Below are 14,672 nucleotides of genomic sequence, written 5' to 3'. Positions count from 1 at the left end.
CCAAGCATGACCCATAAAATGTATTTTGTCAGTCATTAAAGGAGCTGATTCAAAGAATAAAAGACAATCAGAAAGATTCTCTTCCTTTTTAAAAACGAAAACAAAACCAAAATCCTGAAATGTAGGCCCTGTTAATGGTAGGATTTGCTGTCTTTTTTTTTTTTTTTTTTAGTGTTTATTTGTTTTTGAGAGAGAGACAGAGACAGAGTCCAATCTGGGGAGGGAGCAGAGAGATAAGGAGACAGAGAACCTAAAGCAGTCTCTGAGCTGTCAGCACAGAGCCCAATGCGGGGCTTGAACTCACAAACCATGAGATCATGACCTGAGCCAAAGTCAGATGCTTAACTGACTGAGCCACCCAGGTGCCCCAGGATTTGATTTGCTTTTTATGTACAGGTCAAAATACAGTGGATCAGCCCAAAGTCATTGATAAACTCATCTTAAGCTATTGATTAGAACGTGTGTGTGTGTGTGTGTGTGTGTGTGTGTGTATTTAAATAACAATTTTGTGTATGAAAGTACTATAACTCAGCCCAGAGGGTTTTCAGAAGGAAAAACAGAAACATAAGGAAGTACCACTGAAAAGTTCTCCAACAAGAGGTTAGTGAGCAGACTGAATGCGCTCTTCACATCTTTAAGCAATTGAGGTCATGGGTACAATGTTAATTCAACTTCCATCTTAATGAAGGAAACTGCATAGACAACAAGCTTTAATGATGAGTATAAATAATTATGAGCCCATAATAAAAAACAGTATCGAAAAAGTTAGAAAACTTGAGGAAAATATGAAATGTAGTGTTTTTTCAGGACTTACTGTAGACCTTCACTTCATAGTGCTTTATCATTTCTCCTGCTTCATTAGTGGCTATACAAGAGTATCTTCCAGCATTGTCCTCCTGTGCATTTAGGATCTGCAGAGTCCTACCTCCTGAAAAAGCATGGAACACCAAAGAACCTCTGAAGTCACAGTGGCAACAGAATATGCACAAACTATCAGGGGTTTTAGTTCTCACTATTAACATATTTCTTTTTCTATGTGCCAATTCTGTAATAGACATGTGACACAGGACAAACTACAATATACATGGGCACTGCATAGTGGGTGAGGAGTCAGTAAGTCCTCGGTGATCCTCTGTGGTAATGACTCTCATGCTCATCCTGACCCTCCCATGCCCCTGTACACACTCTGGCTAAGGTCTTTGTTTCACTCTCTTCATAAATAGGTCTTCTGCTTTAGTCATCTTCCTCTCACCTACTTGGCCTATCAGTAGAGACTGATCTTGCTAAAACTCAGTTTGTATTATGGTACCATTCTCCTTAAAAATCTTCATTGGTTCTCAATTGACTAAAGTATAAAGTTAAAACACTAGTCCAGGCATTCAAAACATGACCCCAATGTTCCTTCCTGACCTTTTCTCCTATCCACCTCCCTCCCTCCCACACACACACACACACACACACACACACACACACACACACACACACCTCCACTCAAGTGGGAGGTGGGGAGTCTACAGATTATTACTTGCGCATAGATAGGCCTTTTGTATATCTATGTGCCATTCTCACTTTGTACCATTTCCACACTAGTCATCCAGATGGATCTGAAATCTCTTATTTCCAACCAACACAATTCTATATTTTTCCTTAAGGGTTAGTTCAAGTTCCAAATGCATCAAAGCATTTCCTGACCACTTTGGCCCACAGTGGCCATTCTATCTTTTAAATTTTTATAAAATCTGTCACTATCTCATTTATCAATCTCCATGACTATTCATAATCCATTATTATTCATGAATTCATGTTGTTAATTAACTTTTATACATCTTATCTCCCTTCCACATAAAACTAAATTTCTTAAAACCAGTGATAATACTTTTCCATTCTTTGTATTTTCATACATTTGGCAGGTATTAAAGAGAAATAAACAAACTCTCTCAATCTAAATACTAATTCTCTTTCAAAGTTCAATTCAGCAAGAAGTGAATTTCTACTCTTTTTGGTATTTCACATTATATTTTAGCAATTAATAGCATCATGGTATTTATTGATTTGCCCTTTATTTACATATTTTACTGGCCTTTCAAAAAGTAATTTTGCTTTAGGTTACAAGATATATACAAATAATTTAAAAATTAAAATAGCAATAGAATAGCATAACTAAGTCATAGTCACTTTTATTAAAATTAACCAATGATTCTTTTTCTACAATAGCAGATGGCATAAGTGTATCTTGGGCATCTAAAGTAAACTAATTACCTGGAAGAATACGAATATTTCGGTTGGATTCTAAAGGTGTTCCATCCTTAAACCAGGTGATGGTGGCTGGAGGATATGAATAAGCTTCACAGACCAAAGATGTGGGGCTGTTAAGGATAACGGTGACATCTTCAGGGCCACCATCACTGTCAATACCAGCAATTGTAGGGGATACTGAAAAAGATTTAAAATGTGATGAAAGAAATATGTTTAGAAATGCCCTTATTTGTGAATTTTCTCCCATCCAAGTACTATCCAGGCCCGACCCTGCTTAGCTATCAAGATCAGACAACATCGGGCTTGTTCAGGGTGGTATGGCCGTAGACCCTTATTTGTGAATTTCTAAATTTCACTGTACTTATTTGTGTAATTCCATTTATTAACAGAGAAATAATTGATTATTTTTGTTATTCTACATGAAAAGAATGAGAACTTCAAAATGGCATAATGGAGATGACACACAAAAAGAAATTGTAATGCAATGTAGTAAGGCAAGAATGGGAATTCTTTTGCAGGATACTTGGAAGCATTGCATTTAATCCAATCTCAAGTATGTGGTATGAGGACTCTCATCAGAGAAGCCCTCCTGAAGGAGATTTCAAAGTGAGTCTTCAAGAATTAGTGGTGGTTAGTAAGAGAAAGAAGGGAGACTAGTAGAAAGAAGGAGGATATTGGGAGCATAGTGAGGAGCAAGAAGGGAATATATAGAAGATGGATTCAAGGGGATCAATGTTGGAAGCAAGGATAATGGAGATAGGTACATTTGTTCTGTAAAAGATAATGAGAGACTGAATGAAAGGGAGGCATAAAGAGGAAGGAGTGACTAAAGAAAAAATTTAGAAAGTTAACTGGTGTGCCTTGATGACAGAATTTGGTGACTAAGCTGAATCAAAGATGACTTCTAGTTTTCTTGCTTGGGAACGTAGGTAAACTGCAGTGAAGCAACATAAATATAAAATATGGAAAGATGTGCTCATTTAGGAGGGGAAGACAGTTTGTTCAGTTCTGAATATCTTGAATTTTAAGTGCCCATGAGGATTCCAGGTAGACTTGTCCAACAAGTAATTGCATATAGAAATCCAAACTTGGAACAAAGATCTGGGTTGCAGGTATGGGTTAAGAAAGACACCAGTCTGGGGCGCCTGGCTGGCTCAGTAGGTTAAGCATCTGACTTTGGCTCAGGTCATGATCTTGTGGTGAGTTCAAGCTCTGAGTCGAGCTCTGTGCTGACAGTTCAGAGCCTGGAGCTTGCTTCAGATTCTGTGTTTCCCCCCTCTCTCTATCCCTCCCCCACTGAGTTCTGTCTCTGTCTCTCAAAAATAAATAAACATTAAATTTTTTTTAAAAAAAGACACCAGTCTATAGGAGATGATAAATAAGCTCATGGGGATTAAGCTTATTATTTGAAGACAATATTAGAGTAAAATAAGCAGTGAAGGAAGACAAAATGCTAAGGGACCTAATTTTTGAGAGATGGATTATGTAAAAGTCCATAAAAGAGAGAGAAAAGGAGCAACAGAAAGTGTGCAAGGATAACTAGGGAAGAACACTGCCAAGGAAAAAGTGATAACTAATGTCTAAGACATTAAGAAAGGACTGAAAAATATTTTTTGGATCTAGCAACAGGATAATCTTTGCCACAACAGCATGACGCATGGCATGGGGAAAATGGGACAAGCAGTAGACATGGAATAGTTACAATATGAAGTGATGGAGGCAGTAGGAGATGAAGCGTAGGTAAGGTGGGTGATGGGAATGGCTAACTTATCAAGTAAGGTGGAAGGTACAGAGTTAAAGGCATACATGTAGGCAGTAACTGTGAACAAGAAGATACCTCATCCTCTGGGAAAAGAAAGGGTAAGGACACTGAATTATGGCTGAGTAGACTGGAAGTTGAAATGTACACACTAAACAGCCTCATCTTTATGAAGATGGTGGAAAAGAAGTCTTTGATTCAGATCCCTTAGCTCTCAATGAATGAGGGAGAATGACAAGAAACTGGTAAGTAACCAGGAAGTGAGGACTGGAGGGCACAATCCAATGTGTATGATAGTATGACTTGGGATACTTGGAGACAGTGGAGATTGGACAGAATCTCCAGGGAGCTAGTGTCTCTTGGGAAGAGTCAGATTTCAGTTACAGCAAGGAACTGGAGAGAATATTAAATTGGGTTTCCAGAGAAGACACAGTATAGAATTTGGACATGAGTTATATTGGGAAATGAATCAGTGGTAAAAGGAGGGAGGCACCAGGAACTTAAAGCTCTGAGAGAAGCAGTGAATGTACTGCAGGAGAGGAAATCCAGGGCTGAACATTTGCCTTTCATACACTTATGGGTGTGAGAAAGAACAGGTGCGTTAACAGGCAACTGGCTCATGAACTCCCATTCATACTTATCCATGTATCTGTTATTCAATGCTCTGTCAGGGGCTGGGGCTAAATTCTTTACAAGGTAAAAGGGGTTCTACATTTTGGAGTTTATTTTTTATGTATTATCTATATATACTATTCACTTGACACTTATACATTATCCACTATTTTGATTTAATTTTTCTTGCACACATATCTCTTCTACTTAATTAGGCTGTAAGCTACAAGAGGGTAGTATCCTGTATGGGAGTTTCCTATGTACGAGACTATGTTTCCCAAAAGAGTCTAGGCAATAACTACAAAAACAAACAAAAATTGCAAAACTTTGCATACTCAAATGTAGGTCAGTTGATTCTAGTACAATAAAAAGTATTTTGATATAAGTAATCAAATATAATACATTTAGGTGGTGTATTTTAAATTTCAAGACATGAACAGAAATTAAGAATCTATTTTAATGTCATGCCTGAGACATAAGCATAACTTTGAATGTATAGTTTCTCATAATTCCTAGTCCACAAAGACTATAAGATAGACAATTACCAATAATGGCAGAGTCTCATAAAGAAAGGAGAAAATATATCAGATTGAGCCCCTTGTACTGTTGACCTATTTCTCTTTGACCAGCATATATTTTATCTTTTACCACTATGCTTTTAGCATCTGTCTTTTCCACAGTTGTGTCCCTAGCACAAAACACAGTGCCTGGAACATAGGTGGTATTTTTAATGTGATGAATAAATCTATGAATGAATGAATGAATTAAAGAAAAACAGCAAATGTACACAACCACTAGTCCTCCTTAAATAATGAAATTCTATGGTAGAAACATTAAGCAGAAAAAGAAAAGAAGGTAAGTCAGCAGACCTTCATGTTTGATTCTTCAAGATTTGAAGCACTGGTTGTACCTACCCAACACATTAAGACTGAAACTTTTGCTCTTGTCGCCAGCCGTGTTAGAAGCCAAACATGCATATCTTCCAGTGTGTGATACTTGAGCCTTAGTAATTTTAAGAAAGCGGCCACCAGACATAATGTGATGGGTGTCATCTTCCTGGAGGAGCTGTCCATCTTTGTGCCATGTAATTTCTGGCACTGGGTTCCCTGTAACCAAAAGCCATTTCTGAGAGATGGCTAATAATTATATGCCTATAAATGATACCTGAAAGCATTTTCACCTCTTCGACATTTAAAGATCACATTTGTAAAACAATGCATTAGCCATTCATGTTAAATTAAATTTGTAAACATAATTTATAACAATCATGCTATAATTTTTTAAATTTGTGTATCACAAACCATTTTCAAGTGAAAATTGTTTTGATCTATAAGTGAAATCATTCCAAATTAGTCTTTGTCCTTAAATAGCAAAACATACTTTAAAAAAAATGGGATATGCATTTTTATTAAAATTATTTTTCACAAATACTTTCACATGCATTAAAATTTTTTTTAAGTTTTTATATTTTTGACAGAAAGCTATAAAAAAGGAAAAGCCTTGAATTAAACAATTTCATAAATAGATATTTTCAGTTTATACCAGGATTCTAGCATAAATATATAGATTGGTGGATATAAATATATAGTAATTAGTCCTGTAATATTTATAGCCTATGGGGAAATATCTTTCTGTTTTAACATGAAACTTATGTTAAATATTAATTTTTAAGTTTCTCAAATAATTACAAAAATTTAAAACCAGAAAAGCAAGTTTACTTAGGAAAAAGGGCTAGAATAATATATTAAAATTGGAAGGCTTGACCACACCAACCATGGAACCTGTTCTATAGCCCCACCCAGACGGGGAAGCAAATTTACAGGCCTGCCCAACTGCTGAGTTACAGCACCCAGTCCTACCTGACTAGGAAGCCTAACCAGAACATTCAGGCAACCACAGAGCCTATCCTACTGCACTCAGTCAAGAAATCAAGTGAGTAGTACTATCTGACTGTTTCCAGCCAACAGTAACCCCTCTCCACTAACCTCAGAGCTCAAGCAGTGTGGCCTTAACCAAATTAAGGCCCTAACAGCAAGCCCCACCTGCAAGGACACTACCAGATTACCTATGCAGAACACCAAGCTGAGTTGACTGATGGATGATTACTGTTGCCAAAGTAAACCTATAAAGTCTGGAAGAGGAGGCCCCTTACTCAAATGTGCAGATACTAATGCAAGGAGTCAGGTAAAAAAAAGACACTATCAAAGGAAACTAATTAAACTCTAAAAATGACTTTAAACGAATGGAGATCTATGGACTGTCTGACCAAGAATTCAGAATAATCCTCTCAAAGAAGTTTAGGGAACCACAAGAACACAGGCCATAAACAAAATTAAGAAAACGGTGCATGAACAAAGAAATAGAAACTATCAAAAACAAACAAACAGAATTCCTTGAGTTGAATAACATAGTGACTGACCCAAAGAATTCAATAGAGAGCTTCAACACCAGACTCAACCAAGAAGAAAGAATTAGTGAACTATAAGATAGGTCATTAAGTAACCAGTCAGAAAAGGAAAGAACGAAAGAAAGAAAGAACATAAGCCTATAGGACTTATGGAATACCATCAACAGAAACAATATATACATTATGGGAATCCAAGAAGGACAGAGATAAAGAGCAAAAAGTATATTTATAGCAATTATGGCTGAAAAGTTCCCAGACATGGGGAGAGAAATGGACATCCAGATTGATGAGGCCCAAAGGACCCCAAATGGGTTGAACTTGAAAAGGGCTACACTGAAACACATTATAATTATGTTTTTAAAAGTTAAAGACAAAGAGTTTGAAAGCAGCAAGAGAAAAGCATATCACATACTAAGGAACTTCCATAAGACTTTAGGCTGGTTTAAAAAAAATAAGTTCTACTTTGGGGGTGCCTGGGTGGCTCAGTCGGTTAAGTGCCTGACTTTGGCTCAGGTCACGATCTGGCAGTTTGTGAGTTTGAGCCGCATCGGACTCTGTGCTGACAGCTCAGAACCCGGAGCCTGCTTTGGATTCTTTGTCTCCTTCACTCTCTGCTCCTCCCCTGCTTGTGCTCTGTCTTCCTCTTTCTCAAAAATAAATAAACATTTAAAAATTAAAAAAAAATAAGGTCTACTTTGTATGCCAGGAAAGAATAGGATAATTTATTCAAAATGTTAACAGAAAAAAAATCTGTCAACCAAGAATACTATAGCTGGCAAAGGAAAGATAAAGATTTTCCTGAACAAACAAAAGCTGAGGGAGTTCATTATCACTAGACCTGCCTTACAAGAATGCTAAGGACATTCTCAAGTGGAAACAAGAGGATGAACAAAACTCACCAGTAATGGTAAATATACAGCCAAAGTCATAGTCTCTTCAATTGTAATGGTAGTATGTAATTCATTTACAATTCTAGTTTAAAAGTTAAAAAGTAGGGGTGCCTGGGTGGCTCAGTCAGTTAAGTGTCCGACTTCACCTCAGGTCATGATTTTACGGTTCATGAGTTTGAGCCCAGCGTCAGGCTCTGTGCTGATGCCTTGGAGCCTGGAGCCTACTTTGGATTCTGTGTCTCCCTCTCTCTCTGCCCGTCCCCTGCTCATGCTCTGTCTTTCTCTGTCTCTAAAAAATAAATAAATGTTAAAAAAAAATTTAAAACTTAAAAAGTAAATGTATTTAAAATAACCATAACTGCAATAATTTGGACATGTAAAAAGTACAAAAACTGCCACATCAATAATCTAAAATGTGAGGGGGAGAGAAGTAAAAATGTAACGTTTATGTATACTATCAAATTAAAGTTGCTATCAGGCTAAAAAAACATGTAAGATATTTTATGTAAGTCTCATGGTGAAGAAAAATCTATACTAGTTCTACAAAAGATTAGGATAAAGGAGTCAAAGCTTACTGCTACAAAAAAACCATCAACTCACAAAAGAAGACAGCAAGAAGCAAGGAATAAAGGGTTTACAAAATAATAAGAAAACAAATGGCAATAGTAAGTCCTTACTTATCAATAATTACTTTAACATAGATGGATTAAATTCTCCAATCAAGAAACAGAGAATGACTGAATGAATTAAAAAACAAGATTTAGTAATATGTTGCCAACAAGGGAGACAAAGAAGATCATTATGAAATGATAAATGGATCAATCCTCAAGAAGATATAATAAATGTAAATATTTGTGCACCCAACATTGGATCAACTAAGTATATAAACAAATACTAATAGAACTAAAAAGAGAAATAAACAGCAATATAATAGTATTTCGGGAACTTAATACCCACTGTCAACAATGAAAAGATCATCCATACAGAGAATCGATAAAACAACAAGAACAACTACAAAACAAAAAACAAAAAAACAAATAAGATTTGGACAACACTCTAGACCAAACAGAATTATACAGAACATTCTAGCCAACAATAGCAGAATACACATTATTTTCAGCACACATAGTACATTAATTAGAATATATTATATGTTAGACCACAGAACAAGTCTTAACAAATTTAAAATCATACAGAGTATCAATCAGACAACACAAAGAAATAAAAGGCATCCAAATCGGCTAGGAGGAGGTTAAACTTTCACTCTTCGCAGATGACATGATACTCTATATGGAAAATCCAAAAGGTTCCATGAAAAACCTGCTAGAACTGATTCATGAATTCAGCAAAGTTGCAGGATATAAAATCAATGCACAGAAATCGGTTGCATTCCTATACACCAACAATAAAGCAACAGAAAGAGAAATCAAGGAGTTGATTCCATTTACAATTGCACTAAAAACCACAAAATACCTAGGAATAAATCTAACCAAAGATGTGGAAAATCTATACACTGAAAACTATAAAAAGCTTATGAAAGAAATTGAAGACGACACCAAAATTAACCAATGGATAATTTCCATTTCCAAAAAATGGAAAAACATTCCATGCTCCTGGATAGGAAGAACAAATATTGTTAAAATGTCAATACTACCCAAAGCAATCTACATATTCAATACAATTCCTATCAAAATAACATGAGCATTCTTCACAGAGCTAGAACAAATAATCCTAAAATTTGTATGGAACCAGAAAAGACCCCAAATAGCCAAAGCAATCTTGAAAAAGAAAACCAAAGCAGGAGGCATCACAATCCCAGACTTCAAGCTATACTACAAAGCTGCAATCATCAAGACAGTATGGTACTGGCACAAGAACAGACACTCAGATCAATGGAACAGAATAGAGAACCCAGAAATGGACCCACAAACGTATGGCCAGCTAATCTTTGACAAAGCAGGAAAGAATATCCAATGGAATAAAGACGGTCTCTTCAGCAAGTGGTGCTGGGAAAACTGGACAGCGACATGCAGAAGAATGAACCTGGACCACTTTCTTACACCACACACAAAAATAAACTCAAAATGGATGAAAGACCTCAATGTAAGACAGGAAGCCATCAAAATCCTCGAGGAGAAAGCAGGCAAAAACCTCTTTGATCTTGGCCACAGCAACTTCTTACTCAACTCGTCTCCAGAGGCAAGGGAAACAAAAGCAAAAATGAACTACTGGGACCTCGTCAAAATAAAAAGCTTCCGCACAGTGAAGGAAACAATCAGCAAAACTGAAAGGCAACCGACAGAATGGGAGAAGATATTTGCAAACGACGTATCAGATAAAGGGTTAGTAGCCAAAATCTATAAAGAACTTATCAAACTCAGCACCCAAAAACAAATAATCCAGTGAAGATATGGGCAAAAGGCATGAATAGACACTTCTCCAAAGAACACATCCAGATGGCCAAGTGACACATGAAAAAATGCTCCACATCACTCATCATCAGGGAAATACAAATCAAAACCACAATGAGATACCACCTGACACTTGTCAGAATGGCTAATATTAACAACTCAGGCAACAACAGATGTTGGCGAGGATGTGGAGAAAGAGGATCTCTTTTGCATTGTTGGCGGCAATGCAAGCTGGTGCAGCCACTCTGGAGAACAGTATGGAGGTTCCTCAAAAAACTAAAAATAAAACTACCCTACGACCCAGCAATTGCACTACTAGGCATTTATCCACAGGATACAGGTGTGATGTTTTGAAGGGACACATGCACCCCCATGTTTATAGCAGTACTATCAACAATGGCCAAAGTGTGGAAAGAGCCCAAATGTCCATCGATGGATGAATGGATAAAGGTGATGTTGTGTGTGTGTGTGTGTATATATATACATATATATATAGATAGATAGATAGATAGATAGATAGAATGGAGTATTACTCGGCAATCAAAAAGAATGAAATCTTGCCATTTGCAACTATGTGGATGGAACTGGAGGGTATTATGCTAAGTGAAATTAGTCAGTCAGAGAAAGGCAAAAATCATATGACTTCACTCATATGAGGACTTTAAGAGACAAAACAGAGGAACATAAGGGAAGGGAAACAAAAATAACATAAAAACAGGGGGACAAAACAGAGAGACTCGTAAATATGGAGAACAAACTGAGGGTTACTGGAGGGGTTGTGGGAGGGCGGATGGGCTAAATGGGTAAAGGGCACTAAGGAATCTACTCCTGAAATCATTGTTGCACTATAAGGTAACTAATTTGGATGTAAATTTTAAAAAATAAAAAATAAAACAAGTCAAAAAAAAAAAAAGAAAAAAAGAAAAATCATACAGAGTATCATTTCTTATCACAATGGTATAAAAGTACAAACCATTAACAGAAGGAAAGCTGGAAAATTCACAAATACATGGAAATTAAACAGTATACTTTAGAATAACCAATGGATAAAAGAGAGAACCAAAAGGGAAATGAAAAAGTATCTTAGGACAAACAAAAATGGAAACACAACATATCAAAATTTTTAGTATGCAGCAAATGCAGTTTTAAGACAGAAGCTTATATTGAAAAACTCATACATAGAAAAATAGAAAAATCTCAAATAAACAACCTAACTATACACATCATGGAACTAGGGGGAAAAAAAGAACTAAGACCAAAGTTAGCAGAAGGAAGGAAATAATAAAGACTAAAGCAGAAATAAATGGAGAATAGCACAACAATAGAAAAGATTAACAAAACTAAGAACTGGTTCTTTGGAAAGATAAATAAAAATGTTTAGCTGTCCTAAGAAAGACAGACAGAAGACCCAAATAAATAAATTATAAATGAAAGAGGAGACATTACAACTGATACTATAGAAATACAAAGGATTATAAGAGAGTACTATCAATACTATTGCCAACAAACTTGACCACCTAGAATAAATAAGACAAATTCCTGAAAACATATAAGTTGCCAAGACTGAATCATGTAGAAACAGAAAATCTGAACAGACCAATGAGTAAGGAGACTGAATCAATAATCAAAAACTTTGCAATAAAGAAAAGCAGAGATCAGATGGTTTCACTGGTGAATTTTACCAAACACTGAAAGAAGAATTAACAACAGTTCTTCTGAAACTCTTTCAAAAATTGAAGAGGAGGCCAGCATTACCCTGATACCAAAGCCAGGTAAGGATACCAAAGAAAAGAAAACTACAGGTCAATATCTATTTTAGAGACAGAGAGACAGAGCACAAGTGGGGGAGGGGCAGAAAGAGTCAGAGACAGAATCTGAAGCAGGCTGCAGGATCTGAGCTGTCAGCACAGAACCCGACGCGGGGCTCGAACCCATGAACCATGAGATCATGATCTGAGCTGAAGTCGGACACTCAACCGACTGAGCCACCCAAGTGCCCCATCCTATGGCTTTCTAATTCTTTATGCCTTGTTAACCCATCGGTGCAAACTCAGGGAATTAAATAATAAAACTTAATTCTACAAAGGTTTACTGAAGGTCAAATAAGCTCCTGTTATTTCTGTTCCAATTTGTTAGCAAGAGGATGACTTAGAGTAAATGGTTAACTTTGTCTCATAGTTTTCATGAGTAATTGTTAAAATAGCTTTCAGGGTCTTTGGTAACCTAAAACTTGAATATTTTGCTTAAATGTTAAATCAAATTAAGTTTATCAGACATTTAGGGTCCTTCCAAATCAAATGGACTGCTGAAGCCATTGCTTACTAAACATAGGTTTATGCTTCTGATGTCTTATGGCAAAAAAAAACAAAAACAAAAACAAACTAAGAATATTTAAATCCATTAAAAAAACATACTTTACGCCTAATGGATTCATAAGTCTGCCACCTAAAAAATTTCTGATACAACAGTTCACAATTGGTTACTACCTAGTTTTCACTGGAGACTAAGGTTTCTAAGAGTTAAAATTCTGCTATATGTAATTAAGGCTAAGGGAAATAAGTAACTTCATATATAAAAAAGTAAGATATGTAAGATCTAAAAAATGAAAATACATTTTGTTAATGGTAATAAGTAAAATAAGTAAGTAAATAAATATAATTTTAACAAAAAGGGTAAAACAACAGGACAACACACCCTTTTAATTTTTTTTACTTAAGCCTTGGTTGGAATTACCCATTCTTTATAATCCACAAGGCCAAGCAATTATAAAATGAACACATAATATGCTCAAAAATATGTAAAAGAACAAACAAACAAACAAAAAGAGGGGAGATACCCCTGGCTGTCTGCATTACAACCTCAGCTCCTTCTTGATAGTGCTATGATTACTCTTTTAAAATCTTAATCCTCAAGTACTAACTGCAGCTGAATGACATTCTTCAAAATCAAATAAACCCTCTCACTCTATGGTGCTATCCAAAATCTCCAAAGGGGGGCTCACACGGACTGAGCCCACTGAACTTCTCACCTGGGGTCGAGGATATGCTTGTGTTCTTTCAGATTCTGGACCTCTGTGGATTCCCTCTTGGTTGGTGAAGCTGTACCATGCCATAGTGGAGACCCCCAGGATATCTTCCAGTGAACTAGGACATCCAGAGAATGACTCTGAATGAGCAACCACTGCCCCCCTTTTTCAAGATGGAAGAAGCCTCTTCATGGACTCCTCATCCTGAAGCCACAAACACAAGTTTTTGCCCCTGATATAACATGGGGAAGCCTTAAACGCCTGTCTAACCAGGCCGTCATCCTCTTACAACACAATGATATTGCATATGCCCCTAATTCGCATCTGATGGCCATGATCTCCATCATTAACAAGAATTTGATATATGTAACCCTGATTCTTCTCCTTGCCCTCATTTGTCCAGGCCGAGCTCAATATTCATATTGGGCTCATCTCCTTAACCTACCTATATTTGATAGCTTAACACTCCTAGCCTGGGATATTTCTATTAGCAATAATGGCAGAGTTCATGGAAGGAGCCAATCTTAACTGGCCCTTCCAAACTGAACAAGAGTATTGGCTTTATATGCCAAGACCTCAATGGTGGCTTCTTCCAGCACCTCCTGTGTATGTTACTAAATTTAGCAATTTATCTGTTTGTCGCAAACTAAAAATTAACTGGCTTTTATGTGTACAGCCCAAAACCTCTACAAGGCCAGAGAATTTTACCTTTTTGTCAGCCACAAGCTTTGATTTACCTCAAAAAACAAACATATCTCACACTCCTAATGTTATAGCTTGCTCTAGTCTCAAATATTCAGACCACCCCTGGAATAATATTCCTTGGACAACCTGTTATGGAGAGATTGAGCATAATCTTCGCTGGGGCAATTGGACTATTATTGAAGGGGTCCTAGAGGACACCTTGAAACAAAATATTCAAATAAGACCATATCCTATGACCAGTCTAGTAGGGACACTATTTTCTGGAAAGACAGAGCTTGTCAGGCCCTTTAATTAATGCACATAAAGAGAAATTAAAAGGACTGGCTTGTTAATCTTTGTAAGCTAGGCCTTCCCTTCTTCACTTGTACTGTTAGCCATGGTGAAATTTATGTAAATCGACATATTAACATAACTTGGGCTTCCTTGAACAACCATCAATTTGCATGGACCACTACTTGTGTCCCTTCTCCCTATGTTCTCTTTGCTACCTCCACTTTACAGATCAAACAACTAGAAAATAATTACAATATCTCTCCCTCCCAGGGCTGGTTTATGTCCTGCATAAATAATTATAACATTACCCAATTAAATATCTCCTCTTTATCAG

General features: G+C 36.6%; 1 protein-coding gene across 5 annotated transcripts in view; it reads right to left on the bottom strand.

The window, feature by feature from the left end:
• HMCN1 (hemicentin 1) overlaps nt 1–14,672 on the bottom strand; it is a 483,427-nt gene that overhangs the window by 116,283 nt on the left and 352,472 nt on the right. For all 5 annotated transcript variants that reach the window (XM_045452692.1, XM_045452695.1, XM_045452691.1 and 2 more), the window contains 3 exons: nt 5,542–5,733; nt 2,260–2,433; nt 815–928 (listed from right to left, as the gene is read on the bottom strand). In XM_045452692.1, the coding sequence (XP_045308648.1) occupies nt 815–928; nt 2,260–2,433; nt 5,542–5,733 (480 nt within the window). The remainder of the gene's footprint in view (nt 1–814; nt 929–2,259; nt 2,434–5,541; nt 5,734–14,672) is intronic.

The sequence above is a fragment of the Leopardus geoffroyi genome, chromosome C3 (assembly GCF_018350155.1).
Source record: "Leopardus geoffroyi isolate Oge1 chromosome C3, O.geoffroyi_Oge1_pat1.0, whole genome shotgun sequence".
Classification (NCBI taxonomy): Eukaryota; Metazoa; Chordata; class Mammalia; order Carnivora; family Felidae; genus Leopardus; species Leopardus geoffroyi.
The sequence above is the reverse complement of the archived record's forward strand: the minus strand, read 5'-3'. Positions and strand labels throughout refer to the sequence as shown.